This window comes from Trichomonas vaginalis, chromosome V, assembly GCF_026262505.1.
Source record: "Trichomonas vaginalis G3 chromosome V, whole genome shotgun sequence".
Classification (NCBI taxonomy): Eukaryota; Parabasalia; order Trichomonadida; family Trichomonadidae; genus Trichomonas; species Trichomonas vaginalis.
The window spans coordinates 3,272,621-3,295,214 of NC_067207.1; the positions used below are offsets into that span (position 1 = coordinate 3,272,621).

At 28.7% G+C, this 22,594-nt stretch overlaps 7 protein-coding genes and 1 pseudogene across 8 annotated transcripts, besides 2 other annotated features; 5 read left to right on the plus strand and 3 right to left on the minus strand.

Annotated features, from left to right (window-relative positions):
* Nucleotides 1–3: 3 nt before the first annotated feature.
* Nucleotides 4–3,950: a mobile genetic element.
* Nucleotides 3,951–9,488: 5,538 nt separating this feature from the next.
* TVAGG3_0271280 (uncharacterized protein) lies at nt 9,489–10,595 on the plus strand (the record flags this gene model as incomplete). Its single annotated transcript, XM_051228629.1, has 1 exon — nt 9,489–10,595. One exon carries the CDS (start codon nt 9,489–9,491, stop codon nt 10,593–10,595), a length of 1,107 nt encoding a protein of 368 aa, XP_051098359.1.
* Nucleotides 10,596–10,678: 83 nt separating this feature from the next.
* On the plus strand, nt 10,679–14,131 carry TVAGG3_0271290 (DNA/RNA polymerases family; the record flags this gene model as incomplete). The annotated part of the gene is made up of 1 exon (XM_051228630.1): nt 10,679–14,131. One exon carries the CDS (start codon nt 10,679–10,681, stop codon nt 14,129–14,131), a length of 3,453 nt encoding a protein of 1,150 aa, XP_051098360.1.
* Nucleotides 14,132–14,233: 102 nt separating this feature from the next.
* Nucleotides 14,234–15,660, plus strand: TVAGG3_0271300 (annotated as a pseudogene). The gene has a single exon. A coding segment is annotated over exon 1 (1,427 nt).
* A 193-nt stretch (nt 15,661–15,853) lies between these two features.
* Nucleotides 15,854–16,126, plus strand: TVAGG3_0271310 (uncharacterized protein; the record flags this gene model as incomplete). Its single annotated transcript, XM_051228631.1, has 1 exon — nt 15,854–16,126. The coding sequence occupies one exon, from the start codon at nt 15,854–15,856 to the stop codon at nt 16,124–16,126; it is 273 nt and encodes a 90-aa protein (XP_051098361.1).
* A 1,279-nt stretch (nt 16,127–17,405) lies between these two features.
* Nucleotides 17,406–20,206: a mobile genetic element.
* TVAGG3_0271330 (organellar and viral DNA polymerase type B) lies at nt 17,750–18,368 on the minus strand (the record flags this gene model as incomplete). Its single annotated transcript, XM_051228632.1, has 1 exon — nt 17,750–18,368. A coding segment is annotated over one exon (619 nt), but the record flags the coding sequence as incomplete, so codon positions are not given.
* TVAGG3_0271340 (uncharacterized protein) lies at nt 18,569–19,234 on the minus strand (the record flags this gene model as incomplete). Its single annotated transcript, XM_051228633.1, has 1 exon — nt 18,569–19,234. One exon carries the CDS (start codon nt 19,232–19,234, stop codon nt 18,569–18,571), a length of 666 nt encoding a protein of 221 aa, XP_051098363.1.
* Nucleotides 19,737–20,129, minus strand: TVAGG3_0271350 (phage tail repeat-like family; the record flags this gene model as incomplete). Its single annotated transcript, XM_051228634.1, has 1 exon — nt 19,737–20,129. One exon carries the CDS (start codon nt 20,127–20,129, stop codon nt 19,737–19,739), a length of 393 nt encoding a protein of 130 aa, XP_051098364.1.
* Nucleotides 20,207–21,245: 1,039 nt separating the features above from the next.
* On the plus strand, nt 21,246–22,538 carry TVAGG3_0271360 (armadillo (ARM) repeat-containing protein family; the record flags this gene model as incomplete). The annotated part of the gene is made up of 1 exon (XM_001580871.1): nt 21,246–22,538. The coding sequence occupies one exon, from the start codon at nt 21,246–21,248 to the stop codon at nt 22,536–22,538; it is 1,293 nt and encodes a 430-aa protein (XP_001580921.1).
* Between the last annotated feature and the right edge of the window lie 56 nt (nt 22,539–22,594).

A 22,594-nucleotide genomic window follows, 5' to 3' on the forward strand; every position in this document is an offset into this window, starting at 1 on the left:
AAAAAAGAGAGATCTACGTTTTGTAATTGTTTGATAGAAAAATTGTTTTCTCAAGTTCTTTTTGAAAGAAGTCAAGAATATAATTTTTGTAGCTATCAGTGATAACGGTTTTTATATGGCGTTCGATCTTCTGGTTATTTTTGATGGCGTTATATTTATCTAATTGGATTTGAGATATCTTCTTAATAGCTTCATAAATGTTTGGATGTTTTAACAAAGAAAATTCTGAATGCATACTCTCGAGGCAATCATTAGTGAATATTGCAGTTGCATTATTATATTGAGATATAAATTGTAGTGCGGCAACCAAACTTTGTTGAAATAATCAATATAATCTTTGATCGAATCAACTTTATTTTGATTAATTATATGCATTGTAAGTACAAATTCTTCATGAGAACATGAATGGAGTAATAGAATATAGCTTAAATAAAGAATTTTAAAGTATTGAATTTTTTTGTATAAAGTGCTACAAGTTTCCTGTGTAAAGCTTGTTTGAAATGAAATAGGCATCCAATTATACGGACTTTAGGGAAAATTTGTTGAAGTGCCTCTATCATTCCCTTTTCAAAATCACAATGAATTTGAATTAGCTTTGAAAATTGAATACCCTTGACAGTAAAAATATATTCAAATGCCTTCTTATAAGATTCAAATGTGCGGTTTTTCATGAATATAAATAAGTGGTAGATATTGATTTGTTGAAGGTTCACAAATCATAATTGTTAGCATCTGTCCTTTTTGAAAATGTTTTGGTGTAATTTTAAAAAGTTCCATCGCAAAATAATTCTGTGGCTTCTTTTGCAAATTGAATTGCCTTCTCAAAACCAAAAAAACATCGTCTCACAATTTGCTTGAAAATCATGGCCAATGAAAAACTGCTCGCCATTTATTAAACAAAAATTAGCAATTTCATCGTCTGTAATTTTTTCTCCAACAGAAAATTTTCTGGACTTAATATAAACTTCCCTGACCAATGAATCTTTAATTAATGGATTTTCATCAGTACCAACAGCAAGTTCTGTCATAAATTTTTGAATCTGCTGAAAAGTGCCGTTGTCTTCAGAAAATTTTGCCATTGCCTTATTGTATATTTCTCTCAGAGTCATTGATTTATGAAGATCATTTTTTTCATTTTGTAACTTTTTAAATTGTCTGCATTCGGGTATATGTTCCTTTTGTAAATCTTCGGAAACTGAACTGTTCTCAATTTTAACTAAATAACGTGCTTGACAAGAATGATCGATGCAACGGTAGTAACGTTCAATATTATTTGAATTAATAATATTTGTATGATCATGCGAATAAAGCATATCTTTGCGAACAATTGTATCAGGAATTTTCCAGTAACTGTGGGAAATTTTTAACTGCAATATAACTAAAATATCTTCTGACAGCTTTAGATTCATTTTCGGCGTATTTTAATATTAAAATATTGAAGAACTTGTTTGATTATATTCGTTTTTTCATCTCTCGATGTTGATTTTTGGTATTATCAGATTGTTCCCTGATAAATATTTTATTTTCGTCTGTAAAGTTTGCTCTTTTTTGATTAAATAATAGATGATTTTCCCATTAAAAAATGAAATGATGCAAAATTTACGAAAACGTTCGAAAATTGAATCAAAAATGAAAAGTAATACTTAAATGAGTAATTCTTTGAGATATTGGTCTTAGATTGAATGTAGCGTCATTCTTATATAGAATATATATTCATATCATCGGAAATATGATAAAAAGCATATAATAAATGTCAAAAAAGTGAACAAATAAGCAAAGATATTTTTTAAAAAAACAATGAAAAGTAATACTTAAATGAGTAATTCTTTGAGATATTGGTCTTAGATTGAATGTAGCGTCATTCTTATATAGAATATATATTCATATCATCGGAAATATGATAAAAGCATATAATAAATGTCAAAAAAGTGAACAAATAAGCAAAGATATTTTTTAAAAAAACAATGAAAAGTAATACTTAAATGAGGAATTCTTTGAGATATTGGTCTAAGATTGAATGTAGCGTCACAAATTTCACAAATATAATTTACTATACAATTTATTCATTTTTTTAAAAATGGCTGACGAAAGTCTGTATCAACTAACTCAACTAGTCAAGCATAATGATTATTCTTCGGATTCATTAAATCAACTTTATCAATGCATAAGTACAATGACAGAAAGATCAATTGGATGCTTAAATTGGGATAAATTTTTCAAAAAAATCACAGTGACTGATGAAGTTCTTTTACATTTTTTAGCATCCGTTTTAAAACATTGAAAAGATATCAGAATGTTTCAAGGATTCTATTTTTTTATCACAATATATTCTTGCAAAATTCAGTAATTTAACTGAAACAGAACAACAAACAATTTTAAATTCCTACAAAGCGGATAAATTTACATATTACATAATGTGCTCACAAATTGTAAAATCAAACTGGAACAATTTATCCCAAACTTTAGTTAATATTGAAAATCAATATTTGCCATTTTTAGATGAAGAAAAGCAAATATATATATTTACTGAAATAACTGGCAATTATCAAATTTTGAAATTTCAGTTGCAAACTTGTTACTTTTTTATGAAAACAATGAAGAAAAATTAAGCAACTGTTTTAATTTAACATTGTTCCAGCAAATTTATTCCAAAAATGGAATCGAGCATTGATATTTTTTGCTGCAAATACAATTTGTTGCAATAACACTTCTATCAATTTTTACAATCTCCTTGAAATTGAAGAAATGAATCCATTTGATTTTTTATTTCTCAATTCAATATAAAGAGATATTAAATTGCGATGATTTTCAAAAGTTACAGAAGTAATCACAGGTTTAATCTCAGCTTCAAATATTAATGCTATTATGCGAATTTGCCAAAAAATTTTGGATAAAATTACATTTTATAAATGTAATTATTGCCATATTACCTCAATATGGAATTTTATCAAAATGCAGCAATAATTCTTCCTGATGAAGATTTATTAATCAAATTATTAAAATTCATAGAAAAAACAGAAAAAGCAACAGATGAATTATTCGAACCGGAGAATGATTTGGGTTTCTATGAATATTTAAATTCGATTTTCTCAGATATTACATCTGCGAAGAAATAAGCAATTTCTCTTGGAGTTTCTAAATACCCATGAAGATGACTTCACTTATGATCAAACATTGTGAGGTCATTTTTGATCAACAAATTAATTGAAATTCCGATCAAAAAAAATTCACAAATGGATCAAAAAAATCGAATCTCAAGTTAAAAATAAAAAATTTCTACATTTTATCAAATTTATATTTTTTTTTCAAATCATGCGAATTGATTGGATAATTGCATATTTTATCCCATGCATCTAGAAGTATGTGTAATATTTTTGCTTTCATCAAGAAATTGTCGAATTTGATCTTAATTTTTTTTGAAAAATATACTTTTAGAAAAAAGAAATAGTGATGAATAGCTGCCCATGCTGTAAAAGGGTTATTTTTACAAGTAAAAAAATTGTTATTTTTCGAGCAAGTCGAGGCTTTTTACCATCTTATTTTTGAAAAATTTACGAAAAAATTATATCTGAAAAAACGCTCATTTTGATATCTTACAATGATAAAATACCAATGTTGCTGGATATAATAGCTACACCTGGACATCTACTACATTAATGCGTATGACAGGTAAAGTTGATTTCAAAAGTATAGCCTGGAAAGATTACAATAAATCAACGATAATTCAAAAAAATTTCTTATAAGTTAACATAATAAAAATTTAATTTTTATATTGCTTGTATTATACTTAAGTATATAATATATTTAAATCTTAGAATGAAAATTCGGGACGCCCTAGCTATTCAATTTTCCCTTAGGACGCCCATAAACCTCTCAAAAATGTGATGTAAATATCACAATTTTGAGAAATTTACACTAGGACGCCTTAGGACGCCACCCCCTTTTTTACCAGTCATATTATTTTGACAGGTTTTTGGGTTTCGACGGAATTCTTAATCAGCAAATAAAGATCAAGTTAGACATTACCAGAAATAAATTTTGACAAAAAGCGTAATTAACTTTCAGTTTAAAATAACAACTTTCTACGTCAATACAATATTTGTTCCGATATAGAATTATCACATCTTCACAAAACTTCATCACAAATATTTCAAATCTTGTAACTTATTTTCTTCACTAAAATTTAAAAAATTATTTGTAATTTGGACATTGGCAAGCTCCCTCCAAATTACAAATAATATTGTTAATTACTATGAACGTTAAAATAAATATTCGAATTTCTTGTTTATTCGGATTAACACTACTGTTAATAATTAATAATTAAAAAGTAAGCATACAAATCTAAAAAGGATATCCTCACATAACATTAGCCTGAATTATCACTATTTATAGCACTTCTAAAACAAATGAATTCCAATAAAACATTTTTCCTCAAAGTACTTGAAATGTTAAAAATCACATTAAATATATATAATTAACATTTATACAAAATAATAATTGTACAGCTATATCTTTCAGATTTTTTTGTTATAGATCTGAATATTAAGAGAATTTGGTTAAATCATGATAGATATGAAAAGCAAAGAAATGCAATGCAACAATAATAGATATGAAAATAATGATAATCCAATAGAAAATAAGATTTATATTGACATTTGCACCATGCGCAACTAAGAATTTAACAAGATCAATAGATTCTTGTTTGATTGCAATACTGAGGGGGCATATACGAATATCAAAAGGATCCAACAAAACAATGATAGATATGAAAAGAAATAGAATTTCATACAACAATGATAGAAATGGAGTCCAATAAAAATTTAGTGATATCGATTGAATTTTGATAGAAAGCAATAATTAGCGGATTCACATATTTATAAAAATCACAATGAGTAAAAGAAAATTCAAAAAAAATGTGATATGAAATTGTGAAAATCTCATAGAATAATTTGACTACTTTCTCTCAATTTTAAATTTACATATCTTTTTTCCAATATAGAATAATGTTATTGGAAAAAGAAATCTTAGACGTCCGTAGCACCATGTTTAACTAAGAATTGGACAATTTCTATTGATTTCATTTTGTTTGCAATGCTAAGAGGACATTCAATGAATATCGGGAGAAATTTCATAAAACAATGATAAATATGAAAAGAAAGAGAATCCAATAAAGCAAATAATATATGAAGAGAAAGAGAATTGTATAAAATAGTGATAAATATGAATAGAAAGAGAATTCTATAAAATAATGATAAATATGAAAAGAAGAGAATTTCATAAAATAATGATAAATATGAATAGAAAGAGAATCCAATAAAATAGTGATAAATATGAATAGAAAGAGAATTGTATAAAATAATGATAAATATGGAAAGAAAGAGATTCTATAAAACAATGATAAATATGGAAAGAAAGAGAATGCTATAAAATAATGATAAATATTAAGAGAGAGAGAATAAGTTTCATGTTAACATCAGCACCATGCTCAACTAAGAATTGGACAATTCTATTGAATCCGCATTGATGGCAATACTAAAGAGGCATTCGTAAACATTGAGAGATCACATCATAAACATTGATAAACATGAATAGAAAGAGAATTCTATAAAACAATGATGAATATGAATAGAAAGAGAATTCTATAAAACAATGATGAATATGAATAGAAAGAGAATTTCATAAAATAATGATAAATATGGAAAGTAAGCGAATCCAATAAAACAATGACAAATATGAAGAGAAATAGAATTTGATATAACAATGGTAAATATGAAGAGAAAAAGAATTTTATAAAACAATGATAAATATGAAAAGGAAGAGAATTGTATAAAATAATGATAAATATGAAGAGAAAGAGAATTGTATAAAATAATGATAAATATGAAAAGAAAGAGAATGTTATAAAACAATGATAAATATGAAAAGAAAAGAGAATGTTATAAAACATTGATTAATGTGAAACTAAAAAGAATTATATAAAAACAATGATAAATATGAAATGAAAGAGATTATAAATTTTGTTGATATCTGCTCCATTAGAAAATAAATAAGATGCAACATCATAATTTCCGAAATACATACTTTCTGCTATTGAATCAAATGTTTGACCAAAATTTGATTTAAGGAAGTCAGCAATTTCATAGTTTCGATGATTCAATGCTGTATTAATCATGTTATCAAATGATTTACATTCTTCTATCATTTGCATAAAGATCTCTTTATTTCCTCCTTGAACAGCATATTCTTCGGATTTATCAGTGTATTCAGCTCCTAAATTTTTCAAGTAATTGAAACAAAATTCTGATCCGTATTTAATTGCAAAATCAAGTAGTGTGGTATCATTACTCTTCCAATTAATATAAAGATTTGGGAATTTACTCTTAAAATCATCAACTTTATCCCATGCAATATAGTATAAAGGAGAATCTGTTGGATATAAATTCAGAATTTCTTCTTCTTTTAATTCAGGTTTGAATTTTTCAAATTTGAAACCTTGATAATGTAGAAGCGTCGCTAATTTCTTATTATTAGGTTCATGAATATATGAAAATGCGTTTGATATCTTTTGATAAAGTTCCGAAAATAATTTAATTTCTTTAAGGATACCCTTACATTGCGTAGTTAGAAAGAGAATATGATATTGTCATGATTGCTAAAGTTTTAGGCTCCAGAAATGAATATACATCAAACTGAAACAATTGATAAATTGAATGAACTTTTGAGAGGTTCTCAAATAAAAAAAATTATTTAATTTTTTACAATATTACTATTATTTTATCCACATATGTATATATAGTAATTTGAGAAAACTTTTAGGAAAAAATAAGTTTAATAAAAATCTGAATTTTACTTGTTGTGGGATTGTTATTAATTGACACTCCAGACGTATTACTAATAGTTATGCGTATGCAATTAAAGTATTTCTGATGGACAAAATGTGAGATTTATATCAGATAATTCATTTCTACTATTAAGTTATTCATTTATGAGTTTGCACTTATTCGCACTAAATAAATAACTATTAAAAATTGTTTTAATTAATTGACACCATATAATAGAGTGAATTTTGTTTGATCAAACAACAATAATGATAGATATAAAGCCAAGAAACTTGCTATTAATATGCTCTAATTGCTATTCAATGTAAGTATGATATTTTCTAAAGTGTTCGTTCAGATAACTTAGATATATTAGTCAAAATTTGAAATTTTAATAGCACATATATTAAAAATAATTATTATTCATAAAAGATTAATGAAATAGTAAAAAAAATCAATCAAATTATAAAAATACAACATTTAGAAGAATTCTTATTATCCTTCAAAAAGTCAGTATTTCTGTGTAATTTCTTACAACATTGTAGTTATTGCACTTTGTCTATGGATTTGTATATATGTTATATATAAATTATATATCTAAACTGCCCATAAGTGCAATTTTATATAAATTGTTTATTTCTTTAACAATTTCATATAAAATATGCTTTTTTAAGCGTATCAAAGCTGTGTTCTTAATGTGCATGGATATATCAAGAAAAATGTCGAAAAAAAATGTGAATTCACAAATTCACTGAATTTTCACCGTTTTTGAATTTTGCTACAGCACTAAATTAAATAATACTAAAATTTCTGTCTTTGTAAAAGAATAAATTCTGACAAAGTCTCGTTTAATTTAATGATCATCTGTAGACTAATGGTAAAAGTAATTTGCAAAAAATGTTTATGACCAAAAGGGACATGCTTAGTTTTTTCTGACAGGATACTCTAGATTTACAGATCTCTATTTCATATCTCCGTTTTTAGATTCTTCGACAGATTTTATATATAGAAAACCAAGATTAACAAATTTCCGGCATGTTAATGAAGAAATCTGCAGCTACCCTCAATATTATTTCAATAATCAGTATCGTTTCTCTTACAATTTATTTTTTTCTCAATAATTTAACAAGAAATAACAATACACACTTGGTTTTACGTATAAAAGCTAAGTGTCGAACTTAATCAAATTTACTTACTTAGCAAATGAATATTTTTGTGGTTGCGAGTTCTGAATGCTGAAGTTTTAGATTTCTCTATAAATGATATCATTGCACTTACAATGTTGTTCCAGCCTATCGCATAAATCATAGAAAATCCAAAAAAAAAATAATATAAAGAAAATTCATGTCATGAAGTTCAAAAAATACCGTGTAACATTAAAATTTGTATGCATAATACATTTTAGCTATTATTGATTTTTTTTAATTTTCGAGAAATTGAATGGTGAGTCCGATAGAGAAATTTTTAAAAATCCTAGTCCTCATAGAAGTAATTTCCCTCGTCTCCCATACTTCCAAATGTATGCATATGACATAAACTTTTATGCATTACACAAGTGGCCAATAATATCTATAGAGTAAAAAATTAGAAATTTAATTTTTTATATGATAGTTATATTTCAGATTTCGAGCGTAACTTTTTTCTCCATGGCATACTTGTTTTAAGAGCAAATGATCAAAATCGTCCTTCAATTATTGAAGGAGCTGATATCTTTTGAAAATTGAATTGAAAGGGTATTCAATTTTCAAATTTCCTCTCAATTTTGGAAACATATCAACTCTATGAATTAACAATTATGTGCCTTCACAGTTTATCAGTCATATAAGGTGCTTATAAAGAAAAAAGTTACGCTCGCAAAATATGTTTTTATATAGATTTCACATAAAATAATTATGTAATTTCTAAAAAGAATATTTTTGTTCTTGAATATTAAAGTGTATTGTAGTTTAAAAAGTTTTAAATATGTTGCTAAAATTTCAGGTTTATAGCTCATGTCTAGCATGACTTCTTCGTATGCGCAAAAAATCTGACACGTAAGGGTATCCTTAACACGAATTTGTGAAATAATATCAATCAAATAAAGCGCCATTTTGATAGTTATTTTGTGAGTAAAAAAAAGGTAGTGGGGCTTCCAGGCGCGTTGCGCCCTCTAGCCCATAAAAAATTTCTGAGGACGAGCCAGCCGTTGACTTTTTTGTAGAGCACTCAAAATAGTATAACTTTGTCCGGACAAATAAGGGTCTATCGTCGCTACAGGAAAAGTTACAGGCGTTCCAAGGAAGTATACTTTGAGAAGCCTTTTTCCCCTTATAGAATGAGATAAGACGGTTATTTTACAAAACTTGACAACACTAATTGAAACCAAACAGAGTAGTACTTATTCTCGTCGCTGAATGGACAAAAAGTTGTCAAATTAATCGAAACATAACCACGTGTCAATAAGTAATCTACGTCAGTGACCTTTTCTTAACCTTACAACCTTCTAACAATAGGGCCAGCGCTGAAGTCTATAGTATAGAATCTATACTAAATGTAGGAAGGGAGGGCACATTGAAACAATCACAATAGTTAAAACTGAACACCCAAGACCAACAGTAGTCAGTGAATATTGCCAACAACACAAATGATGAAGATGAACACCACGACTATGTGTGCAACAATTTGTATGAAATGAGTGTCAAAACTAACGATGTGAAAAAATTAGAATTCACAAACGAGGAAATAATGGATATATTAGAGGAGGCGGGTTATGAAGTTGATAAATATTATTTAAGAAATTGTCAAAAATTCGCGGAGTTATTAAATGATTTAGATTATGATGGAAAAATGAATAAAGATGATGTTATAAATTTCTTATATCCTTCATCTAAGAAAGAAAAACCTAAAGAACCCGATGTTTTCCCTGAATATTATGAAGAACGGATTAAAGATGATGAATACGATGAAATTGAAAGACTGGAAAAAATAAGAGATGAAATAGATGAAAAAATTAAGGAATTAAGAGAAGTTGAAAAATATAATGAAAATGAAGTAGAGGATTTAATGAATATCCCAGCTTCGGAATCAGAAGTTCAGAAATCTCATGAAGAAAGATATAAAAATTATGTCTCAGAATCAACACAAAATTTATTAGATGGTGAAATAGACGAAACACTTTCAGAAGAAGGCACAAAATTTATTCATAAACATAAGTTACAATTTATTGACGATGGAGATTATCCATGTATATTACTTTCACCTCCTCTTGATTCTGAAAAATTCAAAAAAGCACTGAAAAATGTAACATATGCAACAAATACGATTAAGAAGGAAGATCATGATATTTACACAAATTATTATTTAAATAAATGCACAGGTGTTGATAAAGTTTTTGATTTATTAGATAAAATATCAAAAGAAACAATTGGTACATATAAAATTTTATGTGATTGTGGTTTCATTGTTGAAGATACCAATAATGTTTCATATGAAAGAACAGCACCGAAGGAAGACGAAGTTGAAAAGTCTATACCATTCGTTATTAAGAACATAAAAGATATGAAAACGTATAAGCATTATATTTATTCATTTATTTCAGAAAAAATGGAAGCAACCCATAAAACATCTTCTCATCATTTTATAGCTATTCATACATTCCTTTTCAAAGTTGTGAAATTAAATAAGACAGGAATTAGATTTAATGTATCAGGGTACGCATTCTTGAGTAAATTAAAATGTATTCGTCACGTCGCAGATGATAAAAATTTATGTGTTCTTAATTCATTTTATGGACTTTAGCCCTGGACTCTCTGAGTCTCAGACTTTAAAAAAATAAAGTTTATTTTTATTTATTTTTTTTTAATTTTTTTATTCTTACATAAATGAACAAAAATGGAACAGCTAAAATGAATGATAATCAAATTAGAGCAGAAGGTAGAAGGTTATTTAAACGCTTCTATAACATTCCTGATGGTGTTAATCCTAAAACTCGTAGAAGCTATTTAAATGAAGCAATAGATGCATATGAAGGGTTTGACATTTCATCAGAAAGTGAGAGATTAGCAAGAATGTTAAACGTTAATATTGATTTCTATTATTGTGTTCCTCAACCAGAAGACGTAGATATTAACAAGGTAGACTTTCCATTAGTGGATTCAATAATGATAGATCCAGAATTTGAAACAGTAAATATTTTATTAACACAGAGTCCATGTGGAAAACTTCACGCTGACAGAATAACAGACGTTGAAGCACTCACCGGCTATAGAGTTTGTCCATATTGTAAAGAAGAAGTTTATTCTATCCGTGATGATCCAGAAAGGAAAAACCAAAGAAGATTTTTAAAACATTGTGAGAAATGTAAAGAAAATAATGGAAGATTAATTCAAGACGTTCAATTGCAAAAGACTCAGCAACCATATGCACCACATATTACGAAACAGAAGATATATCAGTGGTTATTAGCTCATAATTTGCAGAAATATTATAAACCAACAAGATATTATATTACTTTTGACTTTGAAACATTAGAGACTAAAGAAGAATTACAACTTTCTGAGTGTGCAACTTTGAACGCTTACTTAAAACCATTCATGGTATCATCAACGGTTAAATTAAACGATAAAACGTATACGAGGAATTTTTGCTTAACTTCAAGTGATTCTTTTATTTCTGACTGGATTGAATTTTTATTTTCAACCTGTTCATTAGTTGCTAAATCAAATATTGAACAATACGATGAATTATTGAAGCCGCAAACAGTATTAAATGAAAAACAGAAGGAAGCATTTAAAGAACTTCTAGATGAGGAATTCAATAAAGTGAATATCATAGGTTTTAATTCGGGAAAGTTTGATTTAAATTTAATTCTTCGTGATTTAAACACTGCAAAATGGAAAATAAAATCAATGCTGGGTTCTTCTTCACAATTTAAGCAAGTCATTGTAAAGAAAACAAACGTTCCATATGAATTGAGATTTATTGACATCAGAAATTATATAGCGGGTGGGACATTAGACCAATTCACTCAAGATTTCGGAAACAATAAAACACGTGTTAAATCCTTTTTCCCTTATCAATTTATCACATGGGAGAATTACGAAGAAGAATTATATAAAGTGGAACCATTCACGAAAGATTCATTTTATTCAGCATTAACCCAAGAAACTATATCAGATAGTGATTATCAAATATATCTCAATGATGCTAAAAATTTTAAGAATAGATTAGAATATTTTATTCATTATTGCAATAAAGACGTTGAAATTATGATTGACCCAATTGATAAAATTATTGAAGAAACATTTATTTATAAAATTGACATGCTTCATAATCTTTCTTTATCATCGAATGCATCAATGATTCGTTACGCGTTAGCATATAAGAACTTCAATCCTAACGAAACATATCCAGAAGAAGAAAATGTGGAATCAAGTTTTGAATTAACGAAAAAGTATTGGAAATATAAAATTGAAGCATATAAGAAACAAGATGAAAAAGCAGAAAGGAATACTAAAAATAATGTTTCAATGGATGATTTTCAATACTATCACGATTTAATCCTTTCATCTAAATGCAAAATGTGTGGTAAAGCGTTTACATATGCTAATAAACCAACATTAGATAGAATCGATAATGAAAAACCACATACCAAAGAAAATTGTCAGTTAATGTGTTGTTATTGCAATGTCGTAAAATCAAATAAAGATGAAGATGTTCAACGTTTAAGAATCAATTTAAGAAATTATACATTAAAAAATAATTTACCAATGACTCTAGATTCAGTTGAAGCTTATCACATCCTCCGTAATGGAATTACTGGTGGTTTATCAAATGTTCAACATAGAGTAAATCTTAAAGGAATCACGCACATTAATAAACTTTCATATAATCCAGAAACTAAAACTATATCAAATGAGGACACCACCAACATTATGACTCATTTCGTTGGTGTTGACTTTAATTCATTATATCCTTCATCATTTTCATCTAATCCTCATGATTTCATTCAATATACTGACCATAAAATGTATATGCCGGGAAGATTGAATGGAGTTATCATTTGTGATACAGCAACAAAGAAAGCAAAAGCACTGGGAATTATTAAGAAGAAAAATATTTTATTCGTGGCTGAAGTAAAGGGTCACATTGATGAAAAATATATTAATGATTACATAAACTTTTTACCGATAATAAGAAACTTAGATATTATCACAGATGAAAAAACAATTGGTAGTTTTATGTATAATTACATGAAATCAAACAATCTACCAGTTGACCAGAAACAGAGAAAATTAACTCAGTTAGCATCAACACACAACCAATATCAACCATTTTCTTCTTATTATCTTTGGTATCTAATCGACAGATTTCATTTTATCATCGATGATATTCAATCAATTTTAACATTTACTAAAAACACTTGTTTTAATGAATTTGCGAACGAATTTATGAACGAAAGACAAAAGGCTGAATTAGAAGGAAATAAAGGAAAAAGTTTATTTTGCAAAATTTCACTTAATGGATCATATGGTTACGATGCAATGAATACACAAAATTACGCAAAGACTAAAATAATGAATGCACAGAAGGCACGCGTTGCATGTATGTCAAATAAGTTTAAAAACATAAGAGAAATAGGAGAGGATACGTATCAAGTGATGCTCAAAGATAGATTTTATAGATGTGATACATGTTTACAAGAGGCATTTTTTACTTTAGATAACGCAAAATACTGGTATTTGGTTTTCATTTATGATTTTATGTATAAATGCATGGATGTTAATCGTTTTCATTTCATTGAAGGTGATACTGATTCATCATATTGGGCAATCGCTGGCGACCCAAATCTTCCTAACACTCAAGCATTTCAAGCAATTGTAACCGATAAAAAATTTTATGATAAAAACATTTTCAAATTCGCACCTTTTGATTTCTTCTGTTTTAATGAGAAATTTAAACCTAAATTAAAGAATAAAGCTGAAGAAAAAGCACATGAGAAGAAGTTATTGGGTTTAGCAATTGAGAAACAAGGTGATAACATGGTTGCTTTATGTCCTAAGTGTTATACTTCATTCAACGGTTCAATTGATGGAAGTGATTTTAAAAAGATTGCACAAAAAATGAAAGGAGTTAGTTTACGACAAAATAAACAATTAACACCTAAAAATTATTTGGATATAATAAATGATAAAGTTATTTTCGATGGTCAGAATATTAATTTACAACTTAAAAACGGGTCAATGACTCGCTTAACAATCGGTAAGACTGCATTAACAGGAGCACACACTAAGGCTGTATGTTGTGAAAATGGATGTTGTATGCCATTTATTTAATAAAATGCCACAGAAGAGACAAAAGGAACCGTAAATAATGGTTTTGATACTATGATTCAAAGAGGTGGGCGCCCTTAAAACATTTATTTTATTTTTATATAAATGAATAGCGTAGATTTAAAAATTTTGATTGATGATTTAGTACTTAATCAAGAAAATTTTGATTATTACGATTTAAAAGCATATCTCCAAAAACATGATAACAATATAACGGGTGATGATATGGATTATTATTATTCGTATTATAAAAATGAAGTTTTGAAATATCATGATAAAATAATTTCTAAAATTAAAGACAAAATTAAAAATAATGAATATTCAAAGGGAAAAATTAAATCACAACTTAAACGGTTGAAAGATTTCAAAAATAAAGTATTAACAGAAGAAGATATTGATGAATTATATAATTTATATAAATTATATAATCCTGAGCCGCAAAAACAAAAGGAACAAAACGCCCAGGTCCTTCAGACCATAAATGAAGCACAAGCTTTAATTTATGATTCATTAGTTAAACCATATTCAGCCCGACTTTTAAATAAAGATCAACTTTTGGAATTCATCCTTCAACATAAACTCGAAGCGGGAAAGTATATCAAACCTTTATATACAGCATATTTAAAACAAATGAATAGAATACATCCAGAATTAATGAAAAAAGGAATGAAATCCAAAACTTCATCATCCAAAATCAAAGCAGATAAAATTAAACCACCTGCAATACCAAAACCTCCAACGACAGTACCTGCAATACCAAAACCTCCAACGACAGTACCTGCAATACCAAAACCTCCAACGACAGTACCTGCAATACCAAAACCGCCTCCTCCTTCAGTTAATCCTTCATCATTCACTTTATTATATCCATTTCAAACATTAAAGAAACAAAAAGATTTTAAAAAGGGTTTCAAGATATTAAATAAACCAATTGACCCGAAAATTCAACCATTAAAAGAAAAATTTAGTCGCCCTTCATTTGCACCATATCCATATTCATACGAAATCGATCATTTAGAATATTCAAGAGGAAAAGTTACTTATTTATTTGCCATTAACATTAACACTAGATATTTATATTGCATTCCGGTGAAAGGGAAAATAGAACAGGAAACAAGAAGAGCTATTCAATACTTACTAGATCATGAAAGAGTAGATAATATCAAGGGTGATGATGATAAAGGATTTCAGGCAGCTATGGCTCATTATTTCCACAAATTAATTTTTACTTTTCATCTCCTATATACGTTTTCATATAAAATAGTTGATGCGGTAATGAGAACTCTTAGAGATGCGTTAGGGGTTAACGGTCAATATACTGGATGGAAATCATGACTCCATCATACAGCAGTTAGTATATTATTACAATAATACATGGCATAGAACTATTAACATGAAACCAGTGGAAATGAAAAATGATATTTCAAAAGAATGGGAATATATTAGAAAGCAAATGGAAAGGTTGAATGATGTTAAACGTGAACAAATTAATTCGGGGCTCATGAATTTTAAACAAGGGGATAAAGTTTTGATTCATCTCGATTATGGAAAAACTAATAAATCAATGACAAAAAGAAGACGAAGATTTGACACAATAGCTGAATTTGTTAGATATATTAACGGCAATGCATTAGTTGAAGTTGACAATAAATTAATAGAAATTCCAATTTATTTTATTACTCCATTATATTTAAATAATATTTAATTTTTTTATTTCGTAAGAAAATGAGTAACAACGAAGCAGTCAAGAGTCCAGACGATGAATATAAAAAGAAACTAAACAGAATTAAATCAAAAATATGTTATTACAAAAAGAAGCCGCAATGTAGTGGGGTTGAAAACGATAAAGAGAGGAAAGAAATAATCGAAAAATTAGAAACTTATCGTTCAATCCTTAAACTGAGTGAAGCAAAAATAAAAGAATTTAATAGAATAAATAAATTGATTGGAAGAGATGAATTTAATAAAGATGAATTTTTAAACTCTATCCAAATTTAATTTTTATTCCTCTTCGACAACATCTCTCTTTCCATCATTACCGCATAACCACATTTTCTCAATTTTAGTGGTTTGTTATTTTTAACATGTTCTTGCATCATTTTTATCATTTCCTCCCTTGTTATGATTCGTGGTAAATTTTGAGCTTGTGGGGTATTCATTTATGATAAAAATAAAAATTTAAATTATGCCGTTCTAAAGTTTGAGACAACAGTCATTGTGTGACGAGACCTGAAGGTCTTGACATTTTGACAACAGTACAGGAGGAAGGTAGTTATGAATTATTTTTGCATTAATCCTGCTGTGTTGTCAAAATGTCAGTTGTCACCATTTTTAAAAGAAGTTAAATGACCTGGTAGCACATGGTAGCATGGTAGCACCTCCAGTTCTTCAATAATTAATTATTTTTGAATAACCCATGATGTTGTCAAAATGTCAGTTGTCACCATTTTTAAAAGAAGTTAAATGACCTGGTAGCACATGGTAGCATGGTAGCACCTCCAGTTCTTCAAAAATAAATTATTTTTGAATAACCCATGATGTTGTCAAAATGTCAGTTGTCACCATTTTTAAAAGAAGTTAAATGACCTGGTAGCACATGGTAGCATGGTAGCACCTCCAGTTCTTCAAAAATAAATAATTATTGAATGACTGGGAAATAAATTTACGTCAAATATGCAATTTATAAAATCTTATGTCGACAGGCTACGTAGCACAGTGGTCTAAGGTGGTGTTATGGAGGGGTCAGAGTCTGTGATTCGAACCGCGACAGCGCCGTATTTTCTTATTTTCTTTGTTTGTCTTGTTTGTCGTGAATAAAAAGTGTCATAAAAGTGCTCTATCTTCCACGGGAATAAATAAAAAATTTACTTTATTTCTTCTTTATTTCTTCTTTATTTCTTTGTTCCCGTGGAAGAAGGGTTTTACTGTTTTTTCTCAGCCGAAATCAATGATTTTTTCATTTTTGGAATCCTTAGCGAATGAGGAATCTTTTCTCTCGTGGAAGCTTTGACCAAAAATATAATTTAGGTGAAGAGGTGAGATGTCACCCGTTTTTTCACCTGTTTTCTCACCCTAGTTATTTTATAAACGTTTCACATGGTAAACGTTATTTTTTTTAAATTTTGTGAAAACTCAACGGTTTGACACAAGCCCTAAAAATTATTTTACTCAGAATTTTGTTGCTGAATTCAATAAAAATAATGTTTAGGTGAAGTGGTGAAATCTCACCTCTTTTTTCACCTCTTTTTTCACCTCTTTTTTCACCCCAGTTTTTTCACAAGCGTTTTACATGAATTGTACGATGTATATTTGAAATCCTAAACAATTTCGTAGCTTCTATTTCTTCTGTCAGTATGTCAAAAGTTTTAACAATACCGAAAGTCTCTTTATACTTCTTCTTGACATCAGATAGAAGGAAATCTTCTGCTGTTGGATAATTTTTATTAAGAAATTCTAACATGTTCATTTTATCTTCTGCTGGCTTTTCTGCTTCTTTCTTTAAGTCTGCATAGTCGTTTCGCATTCTTTCTATCTCTTTGACTGAGTAGTTATATTTCCTAATTGCTGCCTTACATTTTGAACATTGCGGGTTCATTTTTGCGTTATATTCTGAAACCTTACCTGCTAGAACAACTAAGGTGTCAATTGCTCTCTTCATCTCAAACATAGCGGGTCTTATCTGTTCATTCCATACCTTACCTCTTCTATCTTTATCTCTTATCTGCCATACACATTCTGCAACTAATGAAACAAAGTTATCGTAAGTCTTAAACTCCTCAGATTTATATATGTCAGAAATGTTTTTATATACCATGTCGCAATCTTTGTCCATAACTTTATGGTTGCAATGAAAACCAAGGAATTCATAATTTACTTTACGAATGAACTTCTTTATTTCTACTGAGTCAGTTGTTTTGACTTCAATTTCGTCGAATTCAGGAATAGTTAGTTTTTGCTGTTGGATTTCAGGCAATTTGGGTAAATGGTCAATAATGTCCTGCATTTCATAAAGATACTGTTCATTTGTTTCATCTTTCGCACTACAGTCTAAAGTACTTGTTAAAAGTTCTTGCTTTATCTTCTGGATTTTTGTTTCGAAAGTATATGAAGAAGGAATGAAGTTTTTCATCTCTACTAACATTGACGTAGGATTCATGACTAACGAGTTTGGTGCTGTTGTTGTGGACAGAGTCCCGCCGTTCGCGGCTTGAATTGTTGTTGTGCCGATTGTTGAAATCATATCTTTTATACAAAATAAAAAATAAATAAAAATAAAATTAGCGTTATTTTTGGTCTTTTGTGAAAATTCATGAAAATTCAAGAGGTGAAAAAAGAGGTGAAAAAACAGGTGACATCTCACCTCTTCACCTAAAATATATTTTTTGGTGAATTCAATAAAAATAAGCCGCTAAGCGGCAAGGGCAAAGCCCATGAGTTCATTTACTCACAATATTTTTGTACAAAACAACCCCAAACTTTTAACTTCTTTTCTGCAGCTTCAAATGCTATCTTAGCGAGTTCATATTCTCTAAATTCTCTCTTTAAATCTTCTTGTTCCCATTGGTCTAGTTCGTATGGAGAATCTCTATAACCATAACATATCTCACGTTCATGTTCTAATTGTTTTTCACACATTTTTCCAACTTCTTGTTCGAACAAAGGTTTTGCATTCTCCACTGTATCTTCGAGTTCTTCTTCATCTAACTTCTCATGAACTTTCTTGTCTATGGAGTCCATAATATCTTTGACATAAAATGCATACTTTACAGAGCACCATTCAGCAACAAAATGAACGAGGTCAGGATGTATGTAAATACCTTTGAATTCATTCATAACACCCTTAGTAAGCTCATAAAATGCTTGTTTTGAGGTCGAGCCACTTTTGGCTCCACCGTATTCGTTCATCCAAAACTCAAGAATTTCCTGCATTTTAGCACTATTGAGAAATCTGTTTAAATGGTTTAACTTTCCTGCTTCTCTCGCCATCTTTGTTGCATTAATGTAACCATCCTTGTCTCTACGTAAGACTTCAATACCGTTATAAGTGCCTTTTGTGAATGTTTCGCCATTAGATTTGTTCGTGAATGTTTTTGCTTCGACTGACATTTCTGTTCTTACATACAAAATAAAAAAAATAAATAAAATTTTGTTATCAGTTATTTTATCATCATTTTATTAAGTTCATCTTTAGTTAATAATTTGAATGGATTCGCTAATGTTCCACCTTGAGTCACAACACCTGCCCCGGCTAATTGTGAAGAACCTGGGATAAGTACTCCATGAAATGATTTCATTGGTATCATTAATTTAGAAATAGTTGGCTTAATTAATTTTGTCATTTATGATAAAAATAAAATTGCATAATTTAAATTTTTTTTCTCATTTTCTCATTTTCTCATTTTTCATTCTGTTTTGGTTTCAGCAACTTTTCAAGTTGTTGTCTTGTCAGTAACTTTAATTTTAACTTTGGATCAAATATTGGGTTTCCATCTTTATCTCTTCCAATAACACCATATGGTAGAATCTTCATTTATACTAAAATAAAAATTTAAATTATGCTGTTTGCTCTTTTGGAGCTCCTAAAGTTTGTTTCACAAACATTGAGCGTTCATTGAACTCTATACCATGCGAATACAGTCATGTAAGGTGGCATGTATTCTTTACTTTGTCCCGTTGTTTGTGTATATCCTGAAACGTGATGTGTATGGTTTCCTCCTCCCTCAGTGTCACTCCAGTAACAATTTATAGCAAACTTAACGTCATCTTTAACATCATATCCTTTACCTTTTGTCATTCCTGACCAATCCCAATATCTATGCTTATGCCAACCCGCTTGAGATGTGCTTAAATCTATGTAGTGACTGTGTGCAGGTAAATTTTCACCTGTAATCGTTTTACTTCCACCTGTTTCCTTTGAAGAGTTTGCACAATACAAAAACCTGTCGACTATTTGTTCCCATGCACCAACACCAAACATTGCTTGAGGACCTCTCACATCCATAGATGTATAAATAGAACCTACTGGGTTCATTAAATCAAACATATGAGATATTATAGGATTGTCTCTTTTGAACTTAAAATATAGTGTAACTATTTCGGGTTTCTTCTGATTTAATATTAATTAAAAAATATATTTCATCACTTATATTCTAATTTTTATTTAATCATAAATGAAACCGATTTTAAAAATAAATGAAACAGAGGAGGAAGAAATAAATGAAAGTGAAAATGTTCAACAAAAAAAAGTTGTTAAACCAATTACTGAAATAAAAATTTTTTCATCTGTTGAAGAATTTAATGACTATTATGCCAATAATAAAAAATTATTTGAAGAATTGACAACGTGTAAATTGAATAAAATGTTTAAAGTTGAGGACAGAGTCCAAGACCCAGAGGGTCATGGATTCAAAATTTCAAAAATAAAAGGAGTGGTTAGTTTGAAATCTATTCCTCAATCAAGAATCACCTCATTAATGAAAATAGATGATTTAACAAAAAGAATAGAAGAGATTGAAGAAAGAATAAATCAAATAATCAATTTCATAAATTCAAATAATCATTAGTTTCTAATTTCTTTTACTCGTTTATGAGGTCTTTGATTATGACTTCATTGATTCCATTCAGGATTTAAACAATGTTTAATTAATCGTGGAATATCTGACATCATCTATATATAGCTTCTTTTATAAAAGATAAAATAAATTATTTTAAAATTAATGTTAATTTTTTTAATGATTTATAAATAAATATATTTTAATGCATCGTCTATATATAGATGTAACAAAAAAAGTCACTAAACCCTTTCACATATACTACTTATCTTTAAAAAATCAATTTCATGTTTAAATTTTACCATATTTCTCTTTTAAAGTCATTTTGTATACTAAATCTGTTTAGTTTATAATCATGTATTCTTTTGTGCTTGATTTTTCGTAGAGGACAAACTTCTGCATAAAAATCATTCATTACATAGTAAGAACATTTAATAGTAGATGCATTTAATTTATATGGTACTATAGATAATATGATTAAAGTAATGGGCGCTAAAACTTTATCTGTTCCAGTAAAATTTGCGAAAATTCTTCTCCATCTTCAACTAAAATTTTGTAAAAATTTGATGTTTGAAGACAATTCGGATCCTGAAGATTATGGCAGCAAGTCATTCGGTAAAACGCAGCCATATGAAACAACTTTTGCTCAACGTTATAAAATCAATGCTTCAGGCATTACAAACGATATAAATAATTGCGACCTTAAAAAATTCCAACCTGGAATTAATAAATTAACCAAGTATTTTGAAGAAAAAGGACCTCCTCTAATAGGTTATACTGGTGCTTTGCTTTTCGAACGTTTACAACTTTGTTTTGATAGCAATGATCCTCTTGTAGAAGAATATCACGCAAACGAAGAACTCCGAAAAGCTGCATTTCACCTTTTATGTTGGTTTGGATATGATAAATGCACTACATATCCAGCTGATCAGTTATCCAATCCAGAATACGTAGAACAAGCTTTTAACAACATTAAATCAACAAATATTGAACTCGTAAACGATGGTCTTGGACTTCTTACCGGAGTTATTCATAACATTGCTGTTTATAATTATTTTATTGAAAATAACGGTTTAGATATTATCTTCCAACTCGATAATCGTACTTTTATACCAATATTCCTACGAAAACTCTTCAAATTATGGAGTAATGACAAGAATAATTCAGAAAATGACTTTAGATCTTCAGTTTATCATAGAACAGTCCCCTTTATCTATCAATTTTTAGATTCACGATATTCGGTTGTTAAGAATCGTACGTTTAATGTCTTGCGTGTCCTTAAAAAACGAGGAATTGAAGTAGATCCGAACGAAATCATCAATAGATTGCCCAATTTACTACAAGACCCTTACAATGCTGTGATTGCCGCAGCTTTGACATACATTCGCAAAGTCCCTGAAGTTTCTCAAGAATTATTCAAACAATTAATAGAAGTTAGTAATAAAAATCAGAAAATAGGTATCGAAGTCTTTAAGTATCTCTATAAAAGAGTCGATACCTTGTCACAAGAGAACATTTCTTTGTTAGTTGAAGCTTTACTCGAAGCAGCTACAAATGGCCCAGCAAAACTCGGTGAATACGCTTTACCAATCCTTACAGAACTCACCACAGCTAATAATATTTGGGATGAAAGACTTATCGACGCTTATATGAAATTCCTTCAAGAACCAAGGACGATCAAAGTTTCTATTGAAGGGCTTTGTAAGTGCCTTGAAATTTCTGAGGGATCAGGGCATAATCAGGATGTTATTGATCGTTTATCTGAATATACTGATATCTTCTCAGAATTAATGCAAAATGATGATGAAGTTGTATCCCATTTTAGCTCACAGATATTAGAGAGGCTAGAACAATTATAGATTTTATATATTATTTTAATAGAGAATAAAAATCATGAAATTTTTCTTTCATTTTA